The sequence below is a fragment of the Rousettus aegyptiacus genome, unplaced genomic scaffold (genome assembly GCF_014176215.1).
Source record: "Rousettus aegyptiacus isolate mRouAeg1 unplaced genomic scaffold, mRouAeg1.p scaffold_m13_p_17, whole genome shotgun sequence".
NCBI lineage: Eukaryota > Metazoa > Chordata > Mammalia > Chiroptera > Pteropodidae > Rousettus > Rousettus aegyptiacus.
The window spans coordinates 20,594,808-20,615,357 of NW_023416292.1; the positions used below are offsets into that span (position 1 = coordinate 20,594,808).

The 20,550-nt window shown below is 36.5% G+C and overlaps 1 protein-coding gene across 6 annotated transcripts in view; it reads left to right on the forward strand.

Annotated features, from left to right (window-relative positions):
- KIFAP3 (kinesin associated protein 3) overlaps positions 1 to 20,550 on the forward strand; it is a 124,377-nt gene that overhangs the window by 54,978 nt on the left and 48,849 nt on the right. For all 6 annotated transcript variants that reach the window (XM_016148625.2, XM_036234677.1, XM_016148628.2 and 3 more), the window contains 5 exons: positions 8,981 to 9,081; positions 15,701 to 15,809; positions 17,040 to 17,152; positions 17,558 to 17,723; positions 18,266 to 18,391. In XM_016148625.2, coding sequence (XP_016004111.1) covers positions 8,981 to 9,081; positions 15,701 to 15,809; positions 17,040 to 17,152; positions 17,558 to 17,723; positions 18,266 to 18,391 — 615 coding nt within the window. The remainder of the gene's footprint in view (positions 1 to 8,980; positions 9,082 to 15,700; positions 15,810 to 17,039; positions 17,153 to 17,557; positions 17,724 to 18,265; positions 18,392 to 20,550) is intronic.

Sequence of the window (20,550 nt, forward strand, 5' to 3'; positions counted from 1 at the left end):
ATCTTTTCCAGTCAGGCTTTCGTATTTCCCACCCCATTCTCCATCACACTGTTCTGGTCAGGGTGCACTGACCTCCGCGTTGCCAAGTCCAGCAGTTTCCAGCTTTCGTGTTAGGTCAGCCTGTGAACAGCACTCGGTACAGCTCTCTCCTCCTCTAACTTTTTTCGTTTGTTTTCCAGGGCTCGGCACTCTCCTGGTCCTTCCTCCACGTCCCCAGGCCTTCTCGGTCTCCGTCTGCTTCCTCCTCATCTCCCCAGTGCTTGTCATTAGACTACGCCCTCCCCTAGGCCTTAGCCTTAGACTTTTTCCCTATCTCTACTTACTCTGGTGACTCAATCCATTCCATTAAGTATTCTGCCTCTATTGGTATAAAAAGATAGATACTTGTAGCCTCTTTTCTGATTTTCTTACCCAAACAACCCTCTCCCACTTGGATGCCTTATAAGTACCTGAGATTTAAACACATTCAGAGTTAAGCACCTGACTCTCACTTCCACCCCCTGCCACCCCTCCCTGAACCATCTATCTTCACAGTCTTTTTCCATCTCCATAGATGGCAGCTTCCTCTTTCAAGTTAACTGGGCAAAACTGGGGAACTTTTATCCTTGACCCTTCTCTTTCCCTCCCACCCTCCATCTAATCTTTCAAGTCAGTCAGCTGTACCTTCAAAATATAGATGCTACCCTTGGTCCCAGCCACCATCATCTCTTGCCTGGTTTAATACAGTAGCATCCTGACTGGTCTGTGTGCTTCTGCCCTTGCCTTGGTCTTCCTTAATACTGTACACAGAGTGATCTTATTAAAATTTAAGTTAAGTCATCTCATTTATCTGCTCAAAACTCTCTAATTACTTCCCATTTCAGAGGAAGAGCCAAAGTCCTTATAATGGCCTATACGAGTTTATATGTTCTCTCCCCTCCTTGCCTGTTTCTAGAACTCTCTTTTGTTCTTCCTGCTGAAGGCACATTGACTTTCCTGCTATTCCTCGAACCCAGAAGGCACACTCTTACCTTAGGACTTCTGCACTCTGTTTGTGCTGCCTAGAACGTTCTTTCCTATTTTTTTGCTTGGTTTATTTCCTCATCTCTTTCAAGCTTCACTCCCAAGTTATTTAAAATTTCAACCCTTGGCTCCTGACACTCTCTCCTTTTCCTTTTATTTTTCTCCATAGCATTTAATCACCACATAATCTGTCTTTCATATAATTATCTTGTTTGTTGTTTTCACCATCTACTCACCCATCACCACCATGCCCCAGGCCCCAGAGGCTACGGGCTCCATGAAAATGTGGAATTGTGTCAGGTTTATTCACGCCTGTGCTCACTGTGCCTGGCACGTCTGGGTTCTCACTGCTTGTTGGGTGGCTGGATGGATTAGTGTAAGAAAGGAATGCGTGAAAGCAACGAACATCAAAAGAGCTGAGCTTGAGTCTTCCTCCTTCCCTTCACTCTTAGCTGAGTAACACTAGAAAGGCCAGCTGATCATCACTGAGCCTTTTGTCTTGTTTAGAAAAATAAAGGGACAGAATAGGCCTCAGGTCATAGGATTGTTGTGTGAATCATGAGAAAATTAATAGAAAGCCTTACTCAGATATTTGTTATGATAAGGGGAAGAAAAAGAAAGAGAAGGCTCTGGGACTGAGCCTTGCAGAAAAAAGTCTTCTTTATAGTTTTGACTATTTCTAGGCCTGGTTATAAGGGGTTTGTTGAAACATTGACATAGCACTGATATCGATTTCTTTCATGAATTGTGTAAATTTGGGACAGGAATCTTTTAACACAGTGATTCTCAAAGTGTGATCCATAAACTGTTTGTTACTGGTCTGTAACGAGTAAATCCAGAAATTGAGGATGAACATTCAGATACTTGTAGCAACTTAATCAAATATTTTTATATATGCTGAATATAATAATAGAAATTTTGAACTTGTCTTGCATATCTCTTATTTAATTTCATTTTTTTTCATACTTTACAACAGTATTGGAAGGAAAAATAAAAACCTGGCCCTACACCACAGATAGTTTGAAATGATGGGTTTGAACAGATGAGCACACTGTTCTTTTAAAGTATTCAAAAGTCTGTATAATGTTGAAGCCAGCATCACAAATTACCCTGCCTTACAATACTTTCTAAGTTTATTTATGAGCAGAAATGAGAATGTTTCTTAAAAAATTGAGCAATTAGTAGTATTACTTAGAGATGTTGCTAAGCTTTTCAATATTTATAATAATTATAATAGCTAAAGGTCAATCTCATACTCAATAAATATTCATCAAGTGCTTAACTTGTACCAGGCACTTTAAGATATAATTTATGAATCTGTGTGCAAGTTAACTTAAAAATGTAACTAGCTCAGACGCCCTTCCTAAGGCTGCCCCTTAATCAGCAGAGCTGCACCGTTCAGTGAGACACATGTGGACGGGGCCGAGCAGACCAGTGTGAAGGTTTGGTCCATAGTTCAGATCTTGATTCAAATCCCTGTCTGTATAAATTTCGATTCTTCTAAGTTTGAGGGTTGTGAGTCCATGCTGATTTGCATGGCTGATTAAAAAATGAACTAGTTTTATTTTTTATGGCAGAAAAATTCGGATTCCTAGATTCAATAGCACATCGTTGTGCCTGTTTCACAATTCCACGTGAATCATTTCATAAAGAACCCACGTTGGAGTCAGAGTAATGTTAGACCATGTTTTCTTCCCTGGAAGATAGAGTTTCCAAGGTTTTCTAAATTCATATACATGTCGCTGTGTTCTGTGAGGAGACCCAGAATGGTTTTGAGAGGAAGAAGGGCACCTGATTCATCTCGATCTAGATTCCGCTCGGTGATCTGGGTTTCAGGGCATTTTCCAAGGCTGTGGAAAGATTTTATCAGCATGTAGGGAGTCAGACCAGGTCAAGAGTTAAGTGATAAATTTTTGATTTCTTCCGGTTGAGACAAGTCTGATTTCCTTTATTGTTGGAGATTGCCAGAGCAGATATTGTTGGACTCTAAACTTTGATCACTTAAAAATAAAGAGTTATTTTCTTTGACCATTCTGCCATATGTCCCTAAAAGAAAATTTAAATAGTCGTTTTACACACCTTTGAAATTCCCCGCATAATGTTAAATTTACTTTTTCATTATATATTAATATGACTTAAATTTTAATTTGTCAAAAGCATCATCATAAAGTGAAGAAATAAAGCTTGTCTTTATGTCATGAAAAAAGCATTATTTTGTAAATGGCCTTTTCTGACTTGTTTATGAAAAATTGGAAACGGTCAGAATAATGTTTTCCAATTAGGAGGTGTTTTCCATCTTTTTTTTTTTTTAAATCTCAGTTGCCTTTATGATGGTTTCTTTAAGAAACTTAAAGTAGATTTTTTTTAATAACTTCATTGGACCTGTTTATTACAAAACTGTTATGGAATTTCACACATCTGTTTCAAAAAGCAGCTCCTCATAGACTACTGCACTGTTTCTCAATTTTAATAGGCCTCATTATCCTATAAATAAACCTGCATTTTCTTACCTGATCAAGTGAGCAAACAATAGGGGTTAGACGTGGCAAACACTTTAACCAAAAGCACATGTCTAGCCGTCACCGTGAGGTAGAGTCATATCAAGATTGCTTGAAGTTATTAATGGCAGTAAAATTTATGCTTCCTCCTGTTTTCCCAATTAAATCAAGAAGCCTTTTTTCTTAAGATTCTTCTATCACCAGCTGGTTCCAATCCTGTGTGTGTGAATATTGCCCGGGGTGTCTCCATGTCTAATGGTACAAGCTGACCGAAGCACATTAAGCGGGCATTGGGGACGTGTCAGCGGGAAGGCGGTCATTGTGCAGGGCGTCGTTTCGGCCCTTATCGTTTGCACCACCAGTACGCGTGTTTGTAGGGTGTATTACAAAAGTTGTGGTATGCTGTGGATGTGATAAAAGAATGCTACAAACAAGTAATAAAATAACTGAAAACACGTTGAAAGATACGAAAAATAAACTACATGGCAACATGTACAGTTGTACATACAAAAAATGCAAATGCATCAAAAGTGTTGGACTTTAAAGTACTTGTTTAGCAAATGCCTTTTAATGTGACAGAGCTATTGAGCTTAACAGTAGATTTACAATTTCAATTTCTTGTGGTTTTTAAATTAAATAATATGAAATAAAAATCATTTATCCACGAATCATTGTTTTACAAAATTATCGTGACACCTATTTCCATAGTGATCATTGTAACCTATATAGTTGTCATTCTCCCTGCCCCCGCCCCCCCTCCCAAACTCATGGTTAAAAGCTCTTGGTTTGTATCTATTCACCTCACATCTTTGTTTGATTTGACTGTGAATGAACCTATTATATTACAGAACCAAAGACAGTCTAAAATAGTTGCAGACTTAAAAATTGGTTTCTCTAAATTCAAGGTTTAACTGAGGCTGTGTAATCAGACTGGGTATGTATCTCTAGTATGACCCTAATAAGTTAAACATAAAATTATATGGAAATGTGTACCAAAGATGTTCTAACGTACCTTCCGTGTGTTTTTAGTATATTCCAATATAGTCAAAGTATGTGTTCAGTAACTGGCAACTCTCTTCTAAGTGGTGTTTTTGCCTGTGTCGCTAGAGCTTTAAGGGCCCTCACTCTGTTGTAAACATCAAGACACTTGTGAGTTTTGAACTGTGTTGTATCCACGTAGACTTTCTAGGGGTGATGTATCACCGACTCTATTTGAACATGGGGGCGCTTACATTCCCACTTCTCTTATCTTTCACAGAGCCTTTGTGACTTCAAAGGGAGTTTTCCACTTTGAACAAGACATGGAGTGTAGAAGGGAATGAGAATCTGGCTAATAACGTGGCCCATAACTTGTGTTCTCACTCTGTTTTTACAAAGTGTTGGGCTGGGTCTACTGCAGAAGCGGAAATTTGGCTTTGAGTTCTGGTGTTCAGAACTCATATTTCTGCTTGACTGAACTGTGAGTGGAAAATCCCAAGTGTCTTACAAAATTAGTGGCTAAATGGTGCTTTTACTAATCACTTCAGAGATGAAAAAACTGAAGACAGTTTAAAATTCAAAATCCATCAGCATGCGTTTGCCCTTTAATTGGCAGAAAATCGATTGTGAGAGCAGCCTAGAGAGCTGATTTTTTTTTCCTCCTTCAGCTGCTCCAGCTGAACTACAGCTGCATTTTTTTTTAAAGAAAAGAAAAAAAGCCTCTTGAATGTATTTTATAAGTGCAATAATTCCCACAAAATCAGTTACTAGAGTTAATGGCCAGTTCGTTACGGCATTAACTGCCCTCAGCCGGGAAGGACCAGTGTTGGGGGGTGGCTGCGCAACCGCTAAGATGACTCAGTAACACTTTCAAATAACGATCCCGCTAATTAACGGTGAATTCCTGTGGAAATCCTATCGAAGCACTTAGACCTCTGCATTTACTAGCCAGCGAGTTCATCATGATTCATGTGTATTACCATAAATACCCAAAGAATCATAATGATTAGGCCATTTTTTTCCACTCTGGCCTTATTACTTGACCAGATCTGACTAATCCACCTCTCGTCATTAAGGCCTACTTCTCAAAATATTCAGTCTTTTCACTGCTCTCAAAATTCAGAGCCTTTGGCGCTATGCCAGCAAACCAACTATTGGCAGCCTGTTTTAACTTGGGATGCTGTTAGGGAATAATTGATGTGTATAAGTCTTGAAAGAGCCCTTTTGAAATGCCTGCCATTTGTAGGATGTGGAAGAATCAAAGTTGGTTAGCTGGAGTTTATGGTTCTTAGTCATGAATTCTTATGAGAAAATTGTAACCTCCAGCCTCCTGAATTCATTTAGGTTATGCAAGATTGATGGAGTTTTCTGTCTTTTTTTTTTTTTTTTTGACGTTTATGTTCTAAGAACTAAAATATTCTTTCTATCAATGAGCGAAGATGACTATTGGCTTATAATAAAGAATAAGCTCATATTCTACTTGGACCATTTAATCTTTCTTAATGGCTATTTATTGCAACATGATCTGCAAATTAGCCTTTAAGTAATAATAAATGTTGGCTACCAGAAAGCCTCTACTCTTTGTTGTGCAGCTGTGTTCGAAGAGATGAATTCAGGTTATTTCCAAACAGCTTCTCACTCCAGGTATTCACTTTTGTCCTAAAATACTTTGTCTTTTGTAATGGCCGTCAGGTATCTGCTAGATGTCATTAAGTTTTAAGCTATATTTTTGTCAAGTGCCTAATCATTTATGTAATCGTTGAATCAATGAATAAGATACCCATGGTTTATATACTATAATCTTCATTCACATATTGTATGTAGTTCTTCAGAAAAGAAATACGTGGTATGTAACAAGATATGAATTAGAATCACTAAGGTAACATCTGGGTAACAAGACCATTTATAAAATATTTCCATTTTTTTCTGAATAAAAAGGCAAATGTCAGTTTATATCTTTTTTCATTCCTAAATATAAAAAGGGAAGAAAATCAATTTTATAGGTATTTGTAAATCAATCGATTGAATTCTAGGGAACCTTTGCCCAGACAAAATCTAGAAGACATCTCAGCAACACGAGTTACATAGGCCTCTGAGTACAGTGCTGTTGTCCCTTAGATATGTCATCACCTCCTTTCATATTTTCCTCAAGAAAAAAATATCCCTAGTGCAGAGCTGGTCACGCTCCTGGTTCTTGTGTTCGGTTCACTCGGCCAGACCAGGGGCCACACCTGCGCGTTTCGTTGCTCCAAGGTGAGTGGAGTGCTGTCGCTCCTCGTGAGGTGGCCGTCAGTGTCGTCACACCTGTCTCTCTGACCTTTCGCCGTCATAGCCCACCTGCTCTACCACCATTCCCCGCTGCAGGAGTTACACGTGGCGGGAGAGCGAGCCGCAGCGCGTGCTGGTGCGGAAGGGGCACACGCTGGTCAGCGAGCCGTGCTCCCGTTACTGTCTTTCCTCGAGTTTTATTTTCACGAAGGAATTTATAACCCTGTGACAATGAAAGAATGAAGGAGGGTTCTTCCCAGACTGGAGCTTGTAAGTGACTCCTAAGCCCATACTGTTGAGGGGAAGGGGGACAGTAGAGCTTTATAGGAAGGGGACTAGGTGGAAGGTCACGTGGCTCAGCACAGGCTCAGAATGTACCTCTGAACCCTGTGAAATCCGGGCTGCCGTTCGAGCCTTCTTTACCTCTAGCTGTGATCCAACCTCGCGGATAGAAAACACAAAGACAGCATATACGTCGGGGCGCGTGACAGGAAAACAGGAGAACGTTACTGTCAACATTATGATGACAGTGAAAAATGATACTTACTGAACTGGCTTATTAGACTCAGTACTCGTTGCTTAACCAGGATCCGCTCACCCAAATCCTCACTAACAGCCCGTAGAGTTGGCACACTTGTCCCGGTTTCACAGATGAGGACCCCGAAGCACGGAGTTTCAGTAGCGTGCACAAGGCCAGGTGGCCCAGCAGTGGCAGAGCCACACGCCGACCCCGAGCGGTGGCTTCCACGGCCTCCACGTGGGACTCAGCTCTTCCCTGTGGGCTGCCGCCGCTCACCCCCACTTGCCTTCAGGCTTCTGCATCTTGTTTTTCTCAGAACATCGGCCGCTGCTTCACAGCAGTTCTGGTCCAACTTCGTGAGAGTGATTTTTTATATAACACTGATTTTTTCCCTAGGTTTATTGCCATCTAGTTGGTATATAACGTTATGTTATTTTGCGGTGTACAACGTAACAACTTGATGTGTGCACATGTTGTAAAATGATGACCAGTCAGGTTGGTCACACATCTGTCCCATCCCATTATTACAGTTTCTGTGTGCGTGTGTGGCGAGAACTTTTAAGATCTACTCTCTTAGCAACATTCAAATGCACGCTACAGTATTGTTACCTGTAGTCACTGTCCTGTTTATCAGAGGTAGACTCAGTCAGATATTTATTGAGAAGCTTGCATGTGCTCTATACCACACCTATGAGAACACCAAACTAGACGTCTGGCAAGGCTTTCTAACCACCTTAAACTATGCCTAATACATGAAAAAATTCGGTGAAAGTATAAAGCAGTATTTTAAAAAACACAAGTATTCTAGTAATTGTGTGGTATGGTGGACATGAGGATAATGGTGCTGGATTTATCCTCCCTGTTAAAGTATGTTTAAAATCTTTTTGATGTAATTTATCGACTAAATTTACTTAACATGCTTGATTTTTTTTTTAAACTCCAAATATCTTCAAGGATTTCTCATAGCTCAGAATGCTCAAGGATACTGTTCTTTGGATAAAACTTTCTAGCTAAACTTTTCCAGCTCTAGTTTTGCTACTAACTTTGAAATTGCAAATAGTTCCTTAAAATATGGTCTCTCTGAAAACAGGTGGAATGATGACATGGCATATTAAAGTCTCATTTTATTTTTCAAGTCTTTGATGTATCATTCACTTTTCTCTTTTCAGTTTCAAGTGTATAAAACTAGAATTATTTTACCTCAGAAGTTCTGAGGCAATCCTTGGATTACATGCTTATAAGTTTATAGCCTTTAGCATTTTATAGTTTTGTATTTTTTAACATTACAAATACCATTCTACTTCTTTTATCATTTTGATTATTTTTTCCAATGTTTGATTCATAGGAATTAACATTTTGTTTATTATTTCTTGTATATCATCACTTTCAGTAAACTGTTAATCACATATTTTGATAAAACAGTAAGGGTGGGCAGGCCACTTTTATAGTGGGCTACTGAAAATAATTCTTAGATTTTGGTTTATTTTTTTTCCCAAAAACATGCCTTGCAAATACATATTATCTCTTGGAAATTAGTGATATTTCACAGATCGTGTGATTCACACTTTGGAAACAGGGAGCTTGAAATATTTTCTAGATAAGGGTTATATTAGGGTTTAATTCAGTAGTTTTAAAATGTTAATGCATTAATTTCTGTATTATACCAAAAAATATTAATCACATAATCACCATATTCATGATTTCTTATTCCCAGGCAATGAAAACTACAAACAAATAGCAATGTGTGTTCTTTACCACATAAGCATGGATGACCGCTTTAAGTCTATGTTTGCATACACTGACTGTATACCACAGGTAAGTGATTCAAGTGTTTTTAGAAAGAGCATTCAAAAATTTTTTTTTTACTTTTTTCTTGCTATTCCAGATATTTTTCTTAAAAAGTTTCCTCTTAAAAATATTATAAATTTGTTATATAAAATCTGTTATAATATGAATTTGTTATAAATATGGAACAGTATAAAATGAAAATAACTTGGTTACCTATACCCAGAGATATTCATTTAACATTTTGCTACATTTCCTTCACATAGTTAAAAAATAAAATATTGGCATTATATATGTAGTTATATATTACTTCATTTAATAGATCATTACTACTCTCCCATGTCATTGAATATTCTTTAAAACTTATTTCAATAGTTGTATAATATTCTGTTGCATAGATGTACCGTAATTTAAATATTGTTAAATTGTATGTTTAGTTTTTTTCCAGTTTATCACATAAAAACAGATCTAAACATACGTAAGCAAATTAAATAAATATCATAGTATGTAATAAATATCATAGTATATAAATATCATAGAGTAAATATCATAGTGTATAAATGTTTATCCCATCTTTAATTTTTTCTTTTGTTTAAATCCTAAAAGTAGAATTACTAGGTCAAAAGGTATGAACACCACTTGTGTGTTTGACACATTGTGGCCAGATTACCTTCTATGAACACATAAGTTTATATTTCCAACTAGCATTTCATCTTTAAAATATGGGCTATTATCATTCCTCTAAAAATGGAATGTCTCTTTTTATTTGGATTTCTATGGATATTGGTGAGGTTGAACATTTTTTATATGTTTATTATCCATATTATAAATTATTCATGTCCTTTGCCACTTTTTCCATGAGCATGTTAATATTTTCATGATTAAAAAAATCTATATATAATAACTATTTTAACTCTGTCATATTAGAAACATTTCCCCACTTTGTAATTTTCTCTTTAATTATGTTTATAGTTGATGGTTTTAAGTGCTTTGCATACTCTGATGGGAAAATGCTTCATCAAAATTCTTTTATTTTCATAGCACTGTTCTCAAGAAAGTTGTTCAATGTGACTCAGTTTTGATATACTTCGTATGTTAGGTCCGTTTGTTTTGAAGGAGCTTAGTGACTTTTTACATGGACTCTTCAGGATAGAGATATTTTATACTTATATGATTTTACTCTTAGAGAATTTATACTCATAGAGTAACATTGTGCCATTAATCTTTCATAAACTGAGCTCCAGTGATTTGGTTATCTGATGATTGAAACGCTGGTTGGGCTGATTTTTAATATTATATTATTTTCTATAAAATTATTTTCTAAAATAGAGAAAAATTACAGGATATATAATATATAATAAAAACAATACATTTTAAAAAACGCATTAGAAGAATATGAATATGTCACACTTATTAAGGTAAAATTCCTCTTAAGACGTCGAAAAGCCAATTTCTTATTAGCCTAATATAAGTTATTAAATTTATATTACTTGAAAATAATTACTATGTAATAAAAAATAGACCACAATTTCTCTTTTTATTAATTCTTATTGACTATCCTTCTATTTATCCCAAATCCATAAGACAGTTCTAAAATTCAATTTCCTATACCAGAATTTTGACACTATCTACATGCCATTAAAAAACTGATAAACTCTTAAAGGTAATTTCTTAGCCTTTTATGTTAGGGGATAAACTAATTATGCTTGTTTATAGGAAATAGACATCCTTCAGAAAATATGCAGCATTTTTTATCTAACAAGGCAAGGCTTCTTACAGAGATAACGCATGTCAGACTACAACCAGTGTGAAGTGTAATCAAACTCTTTGTCAAACAAGTTTCCAATAAAAGAGTAGCCATGTCAAAGGGAGATCACAGGTGATTTACCACAGTCTCACGCCATATGTTCCGAGGGTTTCTGCTTTGCAGTTTCAAAGGGTGTTCCTTTTTCAATCTCATTTAGTGTCAGAACTTCATTGACTACAGGATATGAATTGGAAAGCAGCCAAAAAAGAGTAATATTCTTGCCTAGATTGACTGTTTTCGTCCAGATTAGAATTTTAAAATAATAATATTAAGTAAAAAAGATGTAAACTAAAAAGGGATAGAAAACTTATTATGTTGAATCTTGTGTTTGGAGTTACCCTTCCCTTTTAAAATGTGTAATCTCAAACATAAAATATAAAGCTTTATTTTAAATAAAGAATCAGAAATAAGAGCCTGCTTAGTTTACTTTTGAGACATTATCATTATGTATTGCAATTTTCTCTTTAATTCTCCCATACCTCTTTTAGAACAATATTCATGCGTGCTTTCTTGCCAGATAATTTTCTAACACCAAACATTTCTGCAACGAGGTTTTCAGAACATTTATGATCTGTATTTCATGAACAAAATCTTCTAAAACGCATTCAGTGGTCAACGATTTTTTTTCTTTTTCTTTTAAAAAGTTCAACCCTTATAGGACTAGGTAAGGTTATATGATCAAATTATATCATAAACATTCTGAAGCTTTTCAGTCGAGGCCATATTTTGAGAAACTAATTGATACTCTAAAATATATTTGCTCCTAAAGTGCTGTCCAGCCTATAACTTATAGTTTATAGGGCACAATTTTGACATATCTAGGGAAGAGTTGACATGATTTGATTGCCACCCAGTTAGTTCTAGGTTTATTGTAAAATAAAAGCATCATGGCAAGCAAATCTTGGATTCAATTGAAATTTCCAAGCTTCTTTCAGGAATTAAAAAGATACTCCTTTCAGAGGTATTGGCTATTTGTAGTACTATTTATAACAGTGGTAACACTTTAAATTCATTTGTGACAGCAGCTGATTAACCTACTTATTAAATAAAGCTGTATCTGAAGTTCAGAATATGTTAGAGTTAATGTTTTATTATGTTCACTTTGAATATATGTGTATTAGTTTTTGTTTAGTAAAGATCGTCCAGTATTGGAAATGAATTTTTCAGATGAGAAGCCTAAAATAACATTGAAAGTGGGAAAGCAATGGTTTAGTAGTTATTTATATTCATCTTAATGATCAAAAGAGTGTAGAGTATGGTTATATTTTTTAATTACATTAGGGATCTATGTAAAGGAGCTTTTACAAATTGTAAAGCACTATACAAAAGTAAGGTACTATTAGTAAAATGTCAAATCTTTTTCTCATTATTTTTGACCTGTTCATAGTTCAATTTAGATACTGCCTTCCTTATATGTGTTTTATAGGTTAAACCTATAATTAGATTAGAGTTCACTTTGAAAATCATTTAACATTCAGAGTAGGTGATTATATATTCAATGTGCCTTATAATCTCTCCTAATATTATGTTGCTTTGCTTCTTTTGTACTTTATTGCCTCTAATTATCCAATATATTCTAATTTTTTCCCTATTATGTCACTATTCTGCACAATTTTGGGGGCCAGGCAAATCTTTCTTTATACATGATCTTAATGGTCTCGGTGGGTGCATTGTTTCAGGTAAGCATGCTTGGGGATAACCAGGAGTTAATAGTTGTATTCTAATAATAGTTAAAAGTACACATTAACAGTTCATTGTTATTTAGACCTCTAAGATGCATGCTTTGTTTAAATAGGTGCAAATGCCATCCAGATGCTTATAAAAGCATTTATTGGTAATAGAATGGCCAATCAAAGTACGTGTTTAGGCAATGATGTCATGGCGTTGTTTAATATTTTACCCTAGAACAGTGGGCAAGAATCTTCATAGTGATCCACATGTTTTCCACCGCAGTTGTCCTCTCTGGCCCCTCTTTGATCTGCATGCTCTTTCTAGCCGAATGCTGGTAAACGTCCTCCCTGACAGCCCCCTCTGCTCCTGCCTGCCATTATCTGCTGAAGTTCAGAAACCAGAGCATCACTTCAAACAGCAGAGTCAGGGAGTCGCCAGTCAGAGGAGATTCCTGAGGCATGCGGAGTTCTGCCGTAATCATTCAAAGATGTTGGGGCGGGGGTGGGGTAGTGGAGGTGTGTGAACAGAGAGCTGTGGGGGTTGGCTCTGGTCACTGGTAAGTAAGTGAAGTCAGGTGCCAGAGAGTCTAGACACAGCGATTTCGGTCGTAGGTCTTTGGTATCTGATACTCAGTATGGGACTTGTCTGATTGAACACTGTCGCCTCTTCATTGCGCAAGCTGAAGCCCTTTTACTGCCTTCCTGGTAAATTGGTAAAAGATGACAATGGACATAGTTAAAGCAGAACAAATCTAGTTTTAATATTTCCTAGTTGTCAGCAATTACACTTTTGAAGTGCCATGGGTAGCAATCGAATTGAAGATATCATGTTGCACGTAGAGTTTGAACTAAACTATTATTTTAAACTGTGAATGCTTTAATTAAAATTGAAGTGTTTCTCTTTCTTATTATGAAAAACTAATTCTATATCATGATACATTTAATTCACATTTAGTCCTAATTTCTCTTGATGGGGGGTTAGATAAAATTTCAAACCATGCATTGTTTTTATTTTTTAAATCTAGCTCTTGATTATTTCATGAAATTACAAAAACAAAGCAAAAGAAAAATCTAACTTCTAAGCAAATCAACTGTAACTCTATTTTTAAGGGCAGTTTTCATACTACAAGGTTCATTTCAAGTAGCCACTGATATTTTGCCTTCTTAAAGCTTTGATTTGATGTAGCATTTTTTGTTAATACAAAAAAGCTTCTTGTATCAGTAAAAGCCTGGAAGAAATCAATAGTAGGTTTTTATGAGTATGAAAAACATAATAAATTTTAATTGGCAGTTAATTTATAGATAGGTTACAAAACCTGTTAAATATATATATCCAGTAAATGTAGAATATTTTTGCCATAGAATTTTTAAATTCGGTAACACTATTAAATGTTGTTGATTGTCTACCCAGAGATTCCATTAACAACATTTGTGGTTAAAGAGGTGCCCCCTGGGAAAGGCATACCTGCCAGCCATTCACCTGCTGCAATGTTTGCTAGTTTTCAGCATATGTTAAATATGTGTATATATAGTTTTGTTAGAATTATACCTAAGTGTTTTATTTTGGAGGAGCAATTATAAGTAGATTTGTTTTTAATTTTTGTTTCCAATTGTGCATTGCTAGCACATAGAAATACAATTGATTGTTGTGTGTTGATCATGTATCCTTTTTGAAATGTAGAAGTTATCTGAAACTAATGTGGGAATAACCAAAACAAGAATAGGGTTTAACCAGTCAACAAATAGTGTTGTTATTCACTTAGTATATGTAAGGCACTGTGCTGGATTCACAAAGGTGTGTTGATCTAAAAAGGTACTGCCCTGAGATGAAACAGAAGAAATTTTTAGGTTATAAATTGACTTCTATATGTTGTTAGAAAAAAACCTTTACGTGATATACAATAAGTTAACTTGCTGACTTACAAATAATAGACTAGCTTCTCAAAACTATAGCATGAAGTTTATTTCTTCTTTATTATAGGAACTAATTCTTATCTTGAAAAATCTAGATTACTGCTAAATGGCATAGGTAGCCTATGTTTTCAAAGTACTTACTTTTCCGTCTGTTGCTTCTTAAGCCATCCTTCCCTTTCTCTTAACCTTAAATGGAATTCTTTTCTCATCTTATACCCATGCCCAAATAATTGGATCCAGCCTACAGCTTCAGTTATCGACCATATATGACAATTTCTAAAATTGTACCTCCAGTCCAAACATTTCTTCTAAACTCACACTTGCATTTATAACTTGTGCTGAATAACTGCACTAGACTATCAGATAGGCAACTTAAACTCAGCGTATTGAAAACCCAAACCACTTTCTCCTCTTTAAAGTTTTCTCCTGTTTCCAGTTTCTCCTTTTTGGTGAATGTTGGTACCACCATTCACGTCGGTGCAGAAACTTGGAAGGCACGTTGGACCCTTCCTTTCCTTGAGTACAACATCTAGTCAGTCATGAAATCCTGTTTCGATTCTTTCCTAACTTTATCCTTATCCATCCCCTTAGCTCTACTCGCCCTGCTCTCCCCGGTCCAGGAGGCCCTGCTCTTACCTGGATGTTTCCTCCAGCCTCCTGGATGGTTTCCCCACATCTTTCTTACCCTGGTTCAGTCCATTTTACACTGGCCAGATCTTTTCGCCACACGGATCTTATCCTGACACTTTCCTTATTTAGACACTTTCAATGGCTTCCCATCATCCTTAAGACGAAGCCCCAAATCCTTAACGTGTACTTCAAGACCCTGCATGATCTGGCTTTTACCTTCTTATCTCTCAGCACGTTTCCCTCTCTCCAGGCATGCTTCCTGGTCTTAGCTCTTCAGAGGGGTCGTGTTCTTTCCTGCCTCGTAAACTTTGACCAAGGTATTTTCTTTGTTCAGAATGCTCTACTCCCACAAAGTACGTTAAATTCCTTGAATACATAGATATATTCAATATTTTTCTCGTATTTTCCACTTTACTTAGTTTATGTTTAATGCTGAGAATCTAGTAGTTCATTAACCATTTATTCATTTAGCTTTTTATTAGTGAGAGCTTACCACTTCTATGTGTTGAAAATGGAATTGTATTATTTCCAACATACAATTTAAGATAACACATTGTGATAAAACTACTGCTTCTGATTTTCCTGCGTATGTCTTTTTGAGTAAAATTTGCCCTGTGCTTCTTGCTAGTTAATGAAGATGCTTTTCGAATGTTCAGATGAACGAATTGACCTGGAACTCATTTCTTTTTGCATTAATCTTGCTGCGAACAAAAGGAATGTACAGCTTATCTGTGAAGGTTAGTGCCTTTGAGCTTCCTAGATAACCTCTGTCACATGGCAATTGGCTTGTGACAGAAAATAGATAATAAGGAATTAAGAATTATAGTAGCTATGTAAATCCTGTTTTTAAGTAGTTTTTAAAATTATAGCTACAATCCTTAAAGGTTAGATAGAATATTCTTATATCATGAGTACAAACACTTATCCTCCAGTAATATTTTATAAACCAAGGGCATTTACTCTTAATTGAAATTTGATTTTTAAAAACATCTACTAGATGAAACAAAACTTTTTATTAATGCAAAACTATCTGTTATAATGTAAGATGACATAATACAAATGTATTAGGTCTTCGTTTCTATAATATCTTCATAAAATGGCTTGTCGTGCATTATGATAGTTCAGTCTGCTCAGTAGTTTTTCTTATTTGAAAAGTATACAGGATCATTACAGAAACTACAAATGAGCAAACAGGAAAAAATTTAAATCTTTGCTCTCACCGTTCAGAAGTAATCATAGGTAAAATTTTACTGCAATGCTTCTATGTATTTATAATTAAAATGGAGTTCCCTATGTATGGTGACAGTTTTTAAGTTAATAATACATTGCATATCATTCCATGTGACTAAATATTTTTATAAAACATAATTGTCAGTAGCTGCAAAATAATCCATTAAAATTTTTTTCATAATTTAATCTGCAATTTGGGATATTTAGTTTGTCGCCACTGCTTTTCTGTTACAAACAGTGCTGTGGTAATTTTCCTTTCTCTGAATCTTTCCACATTTCCATTTTTATATTCGTAGGATAAGTTCTTAGAAGTACAGATTTTCTGAGTCAAAGACTATTTGAACATTTTTAAAATTCGTGGCACATATTCCGTACACAAAAGATCACATATTTTGTGATTCCATTTATGTGCAATTCTAGAAAAACTAGTTTGTTTAATAAGAAAAAAAAAAGAGAAGGAAAAGAGAAAAAGGAGGAGAAAAAAAGTTATTGTATTTGGAGAATAGGATTTGCTGGGAAGGGGTACAGAGAACTGGGGTGAATAGAAATATATCATGATATGGGTATAAATTACACAGGGGCATTTATCAAAATGAATCTATTATACACTTAAGATTTATGCATTTTACTGTATGTAAATAGACTTTTTTTTTCTTTTGCAAAGTGTAAACCAAAAAATCATTAAACTTAAGTGAACCTTACTTTTATTGGGGAAATTTTCGATTTTTCTGTGTCAGGGAATGGGCTGAAGATGCTCATGAAGAGGGCTCTGAAGTTCAAGGATCCGCTGCTGATGAAGATGATTAGGAACATTTCCCAGCATGATGGACCAACTAAAAATTTATTTATTGTAAGTGTAGTTGGTGACCTGTTGTCTGTTAAAGTAGTCTCAGAATGGAAGTTTTAAAGTGCTGCATTTGGAATTATAACTCTTACTGAGCTCTCATCAAATATTAACTCCTGACCCCCGTTGACTTTCTGTCACCCACTTCCTTGTAAGTTTAGCTCCTAGAAAATTCAGCCTAGGCTTTACTGCTGTTTTTGTTTTATGGTTCCTCCCCTAACCCTCTGTCCTCACTCCAGCTTTCTTGCCTTAATCCAGTTCACTACGGGCTTTCTTGGCAATTCAGCTCAAGGTATTACAACAAGAGAGTCATGTTTGATACTAATTTTTTCTTCCTGTGAGTTAAATTTTTAGATTGGTCCTTCTGCAGGAATCATATTTTAATTTGTATTAAAAATCTGTTTTATTCAGGATTATGTTGGGGATCTTGCAGCCCAGATCTCTAATGACGAAGAGGAGGAGTTTGTGATTGAATGTCTGGGGACTCTTGCAAATTTGACCATTCCAGACTTAGACTGGGAATTAGTCCTTAAGGAGTACAAGTTGGTTCCATACCTCAAGGATAAGCTGAAACCAGGTTTGTGCGGAGTATTTTCTCTTTTGTCTAATCAGTGTTCTTCATGATCTGGATGAGATTGTTGGCATTGTTACACTAGGTGGCACGTTTCCTCCCACGCCCGTAGTTCTCGTTTCTTTCTCTCAGAACGGTGATCTCCGGGCCCCCTCCGATATGTATGTGCTCCTTTTCCTAACAGCGTGTTTTCTTAATGTTACGCTTCCCTACCCTATCCTGCCTTCTTCCTTATTTTTTTCTAATCCTGCCTTTTTAAAATTACCAAGTGCCATCCCCCTCCGCACATGCGCACACATGCACAAAGTTCTTTGGAGACATTCAAGTGAATCTTCTCTTTTTTGTATTTAAATTGTTGTCGATTTATATTTCCAAAGACTAATTTCTACTTTTCTGCTGCTCTTCCCCCCCCCCCACCACCACCACCACAAACTGTCATCAGTGAACACAGAAATTTGGAAAAAGACATATAACTATGTTAGGATTCATAACTGATTTAATAGCTCTCATTATCTGCATGAAAACCGTCTGCGATTTAACTTTATTAGGTGCTGCAGAAGATGACCTTGTTTTAGAAGTGGTTATAATGATTGGAACTGTGTCCATGGATGACTCTTGCGCTGCATTGCTTGCCAAATCTGGGATAATCCCTGCACTCATTGAACTTCTGAATGGTAAATTATAATTTATCTTAACTTACTTCTGTGCTAATATACTAACAGGTTATAAGTTTAAATTTTTAAGTATAAAATAGTCCGGAATCATGAAATGTTGTTTATCTTGTTACATGAATCATTTTGTGACATAGCATCTTAAATTATATAGTTAAAAAATGAATTAAATATAATTTACTGGGATTAGCTAGAGTAATATATCAAAGAGCTTTAGGTTACAAAGTTAATGGTGCTATGAAGCAATTCAGGACCAACTTTACAGATATGGCCTTCCTCTCATCAGCCTTGAATAACGAGCATCTGACATTTCTTCTTTCTGTGAGCTGTGTATTGGTTGAATTGGAACTCCCATCTTGTGCAAATCCTTTTTAAAATATCTTGATTTCTAATCAGGAAGGTTTATTTAGAATCCAATTCTAAGCATCATATTCCCCCCTAGGCCCAGAAGTAGTGTTGTCCTGTGAACTTGCTGTGATGAAGAGAATGTTCCATCTGGGCCATCCATCGTGTGTGGCTGTTGAGTATTTGAAATGTGGTGTTAGGACAGAGGATGGGAATTTTAATTTCATTTAATGTAATGTAATTAGCCACGGTGCTTATGGTTACTTATTGGACAGTGGAGGCCTTGATAGAGTCTTCCTCTTGCTTTTGTATTGCTCTAAAGGGGCCAGGGTTCACTGTTCTCTTATTGCACATGAAATTCATCTGAATCTGTGTTACTCTGTGAGGGCCATGCTTTCTAGGACCTTGTAGTCGTCTGCGCAGGCTGCCATTAACAAATTGCCACAGACCGAATGGCTCAAACAACAGAAATTTATTTTCTCATGGTTCTAGAGGCTGGGAAGTCCAAGATCAGGGTGCCAGCTGACTTGGTTCCTGGTGAGGTCTTTCTTCCTGGCTTGGAGGAGGCCACTGTCTCGGCGTGTCCTGACATCCTCCTTGGCAGAGAGGTGGGCAGGGGCGAGCGCTGTGGCATCTCTTCTTCGAAGGGCCCTCATCTTACAGGATCAGGACTCCATCCCTATGACCACATTTAACCTTAATTACTTCCTTATAGCCATGTCTCCCAAGACAGTGACAGGGTTAGGGCATCGGGATGTGAATGTTGGAGGAGCGCAATTAAGTCCATAGCAGATATTGTACATTAAAAGTAGACCATAGTGCAGAAGTTAAATATACTAATATGAGAAGCCTAAGGACACTCTAATAGTCTTTCCCATACAAGGTATAACATATATGCTTTTTATATTTTAATAGACTTTTTTGGAGTATAACATAACAATGCACAAATTGTACATATTTGGTCCATGACTTTTCAAAACGAGTACACCCATCTTATTCCCACTCACATAAGGAAATAAAACATTAGCAGCATGTGCAAGTCCCTCTTCTGCCGGTTTCTATCCGTTCTTTTATAAGCCACATGTTCATTTTGCTTGGTTTTGAACTTTATATAAATAGAATCTGGTTTCTTTTGCCCTACATTATAAGCGTCACATCCACTGTGTTATGTACAGTGTGTTTCTCCTCATTGCTGTGTCGATACACTGCTGTTCCGTTCTTTCTGTTAGTGATGGATAGCTTTTTTTAAGGGAGAGGTAGTACTCTTATAAATAGCGGTCTTATGAACATTCTTAAACCTTGCATTTGGTGAACCTGGCTGGGTCGCAGGGCCGCACACATTCGGCATCAGAACCTCATGTGGTCGTTTTCCCAAGGCAGTCGCGCTGGTGCTCAGTCCCTGAGCAGCGCACAGCACCGGTGCTCCCTGTCACCACGTATCTGGGCGCCGTCTCCGTAACCGTAGCCGTGTAGAAGACCCTCACTGTGGTTTGAAATTGAGTACCTGTTTGTGTTTATTGGCCACTTAGGCATGGCTAATAAAGTGAAGTGCCTATTTAAGTCTTTTGCCTATTTTTCTTTTCTTTTATTTTTTATTTTTCTTAATTTTTAAATTTGATTTGTAAATTCTCTGACATAATGCATTTTACAAGGTCGTCTAGGGATAATGCCCCATGGTCGAGGTATTCTCACATATTGTATACCTGGCCCTTAGGCAGCACAATATGACACTTATAATGTAGGGCAAAAGGTTTAAGCTGTGTATGTGGATTTTTTTCAATAAACACTTGTACTGTTTCTGATCCGCGGATGAAGAG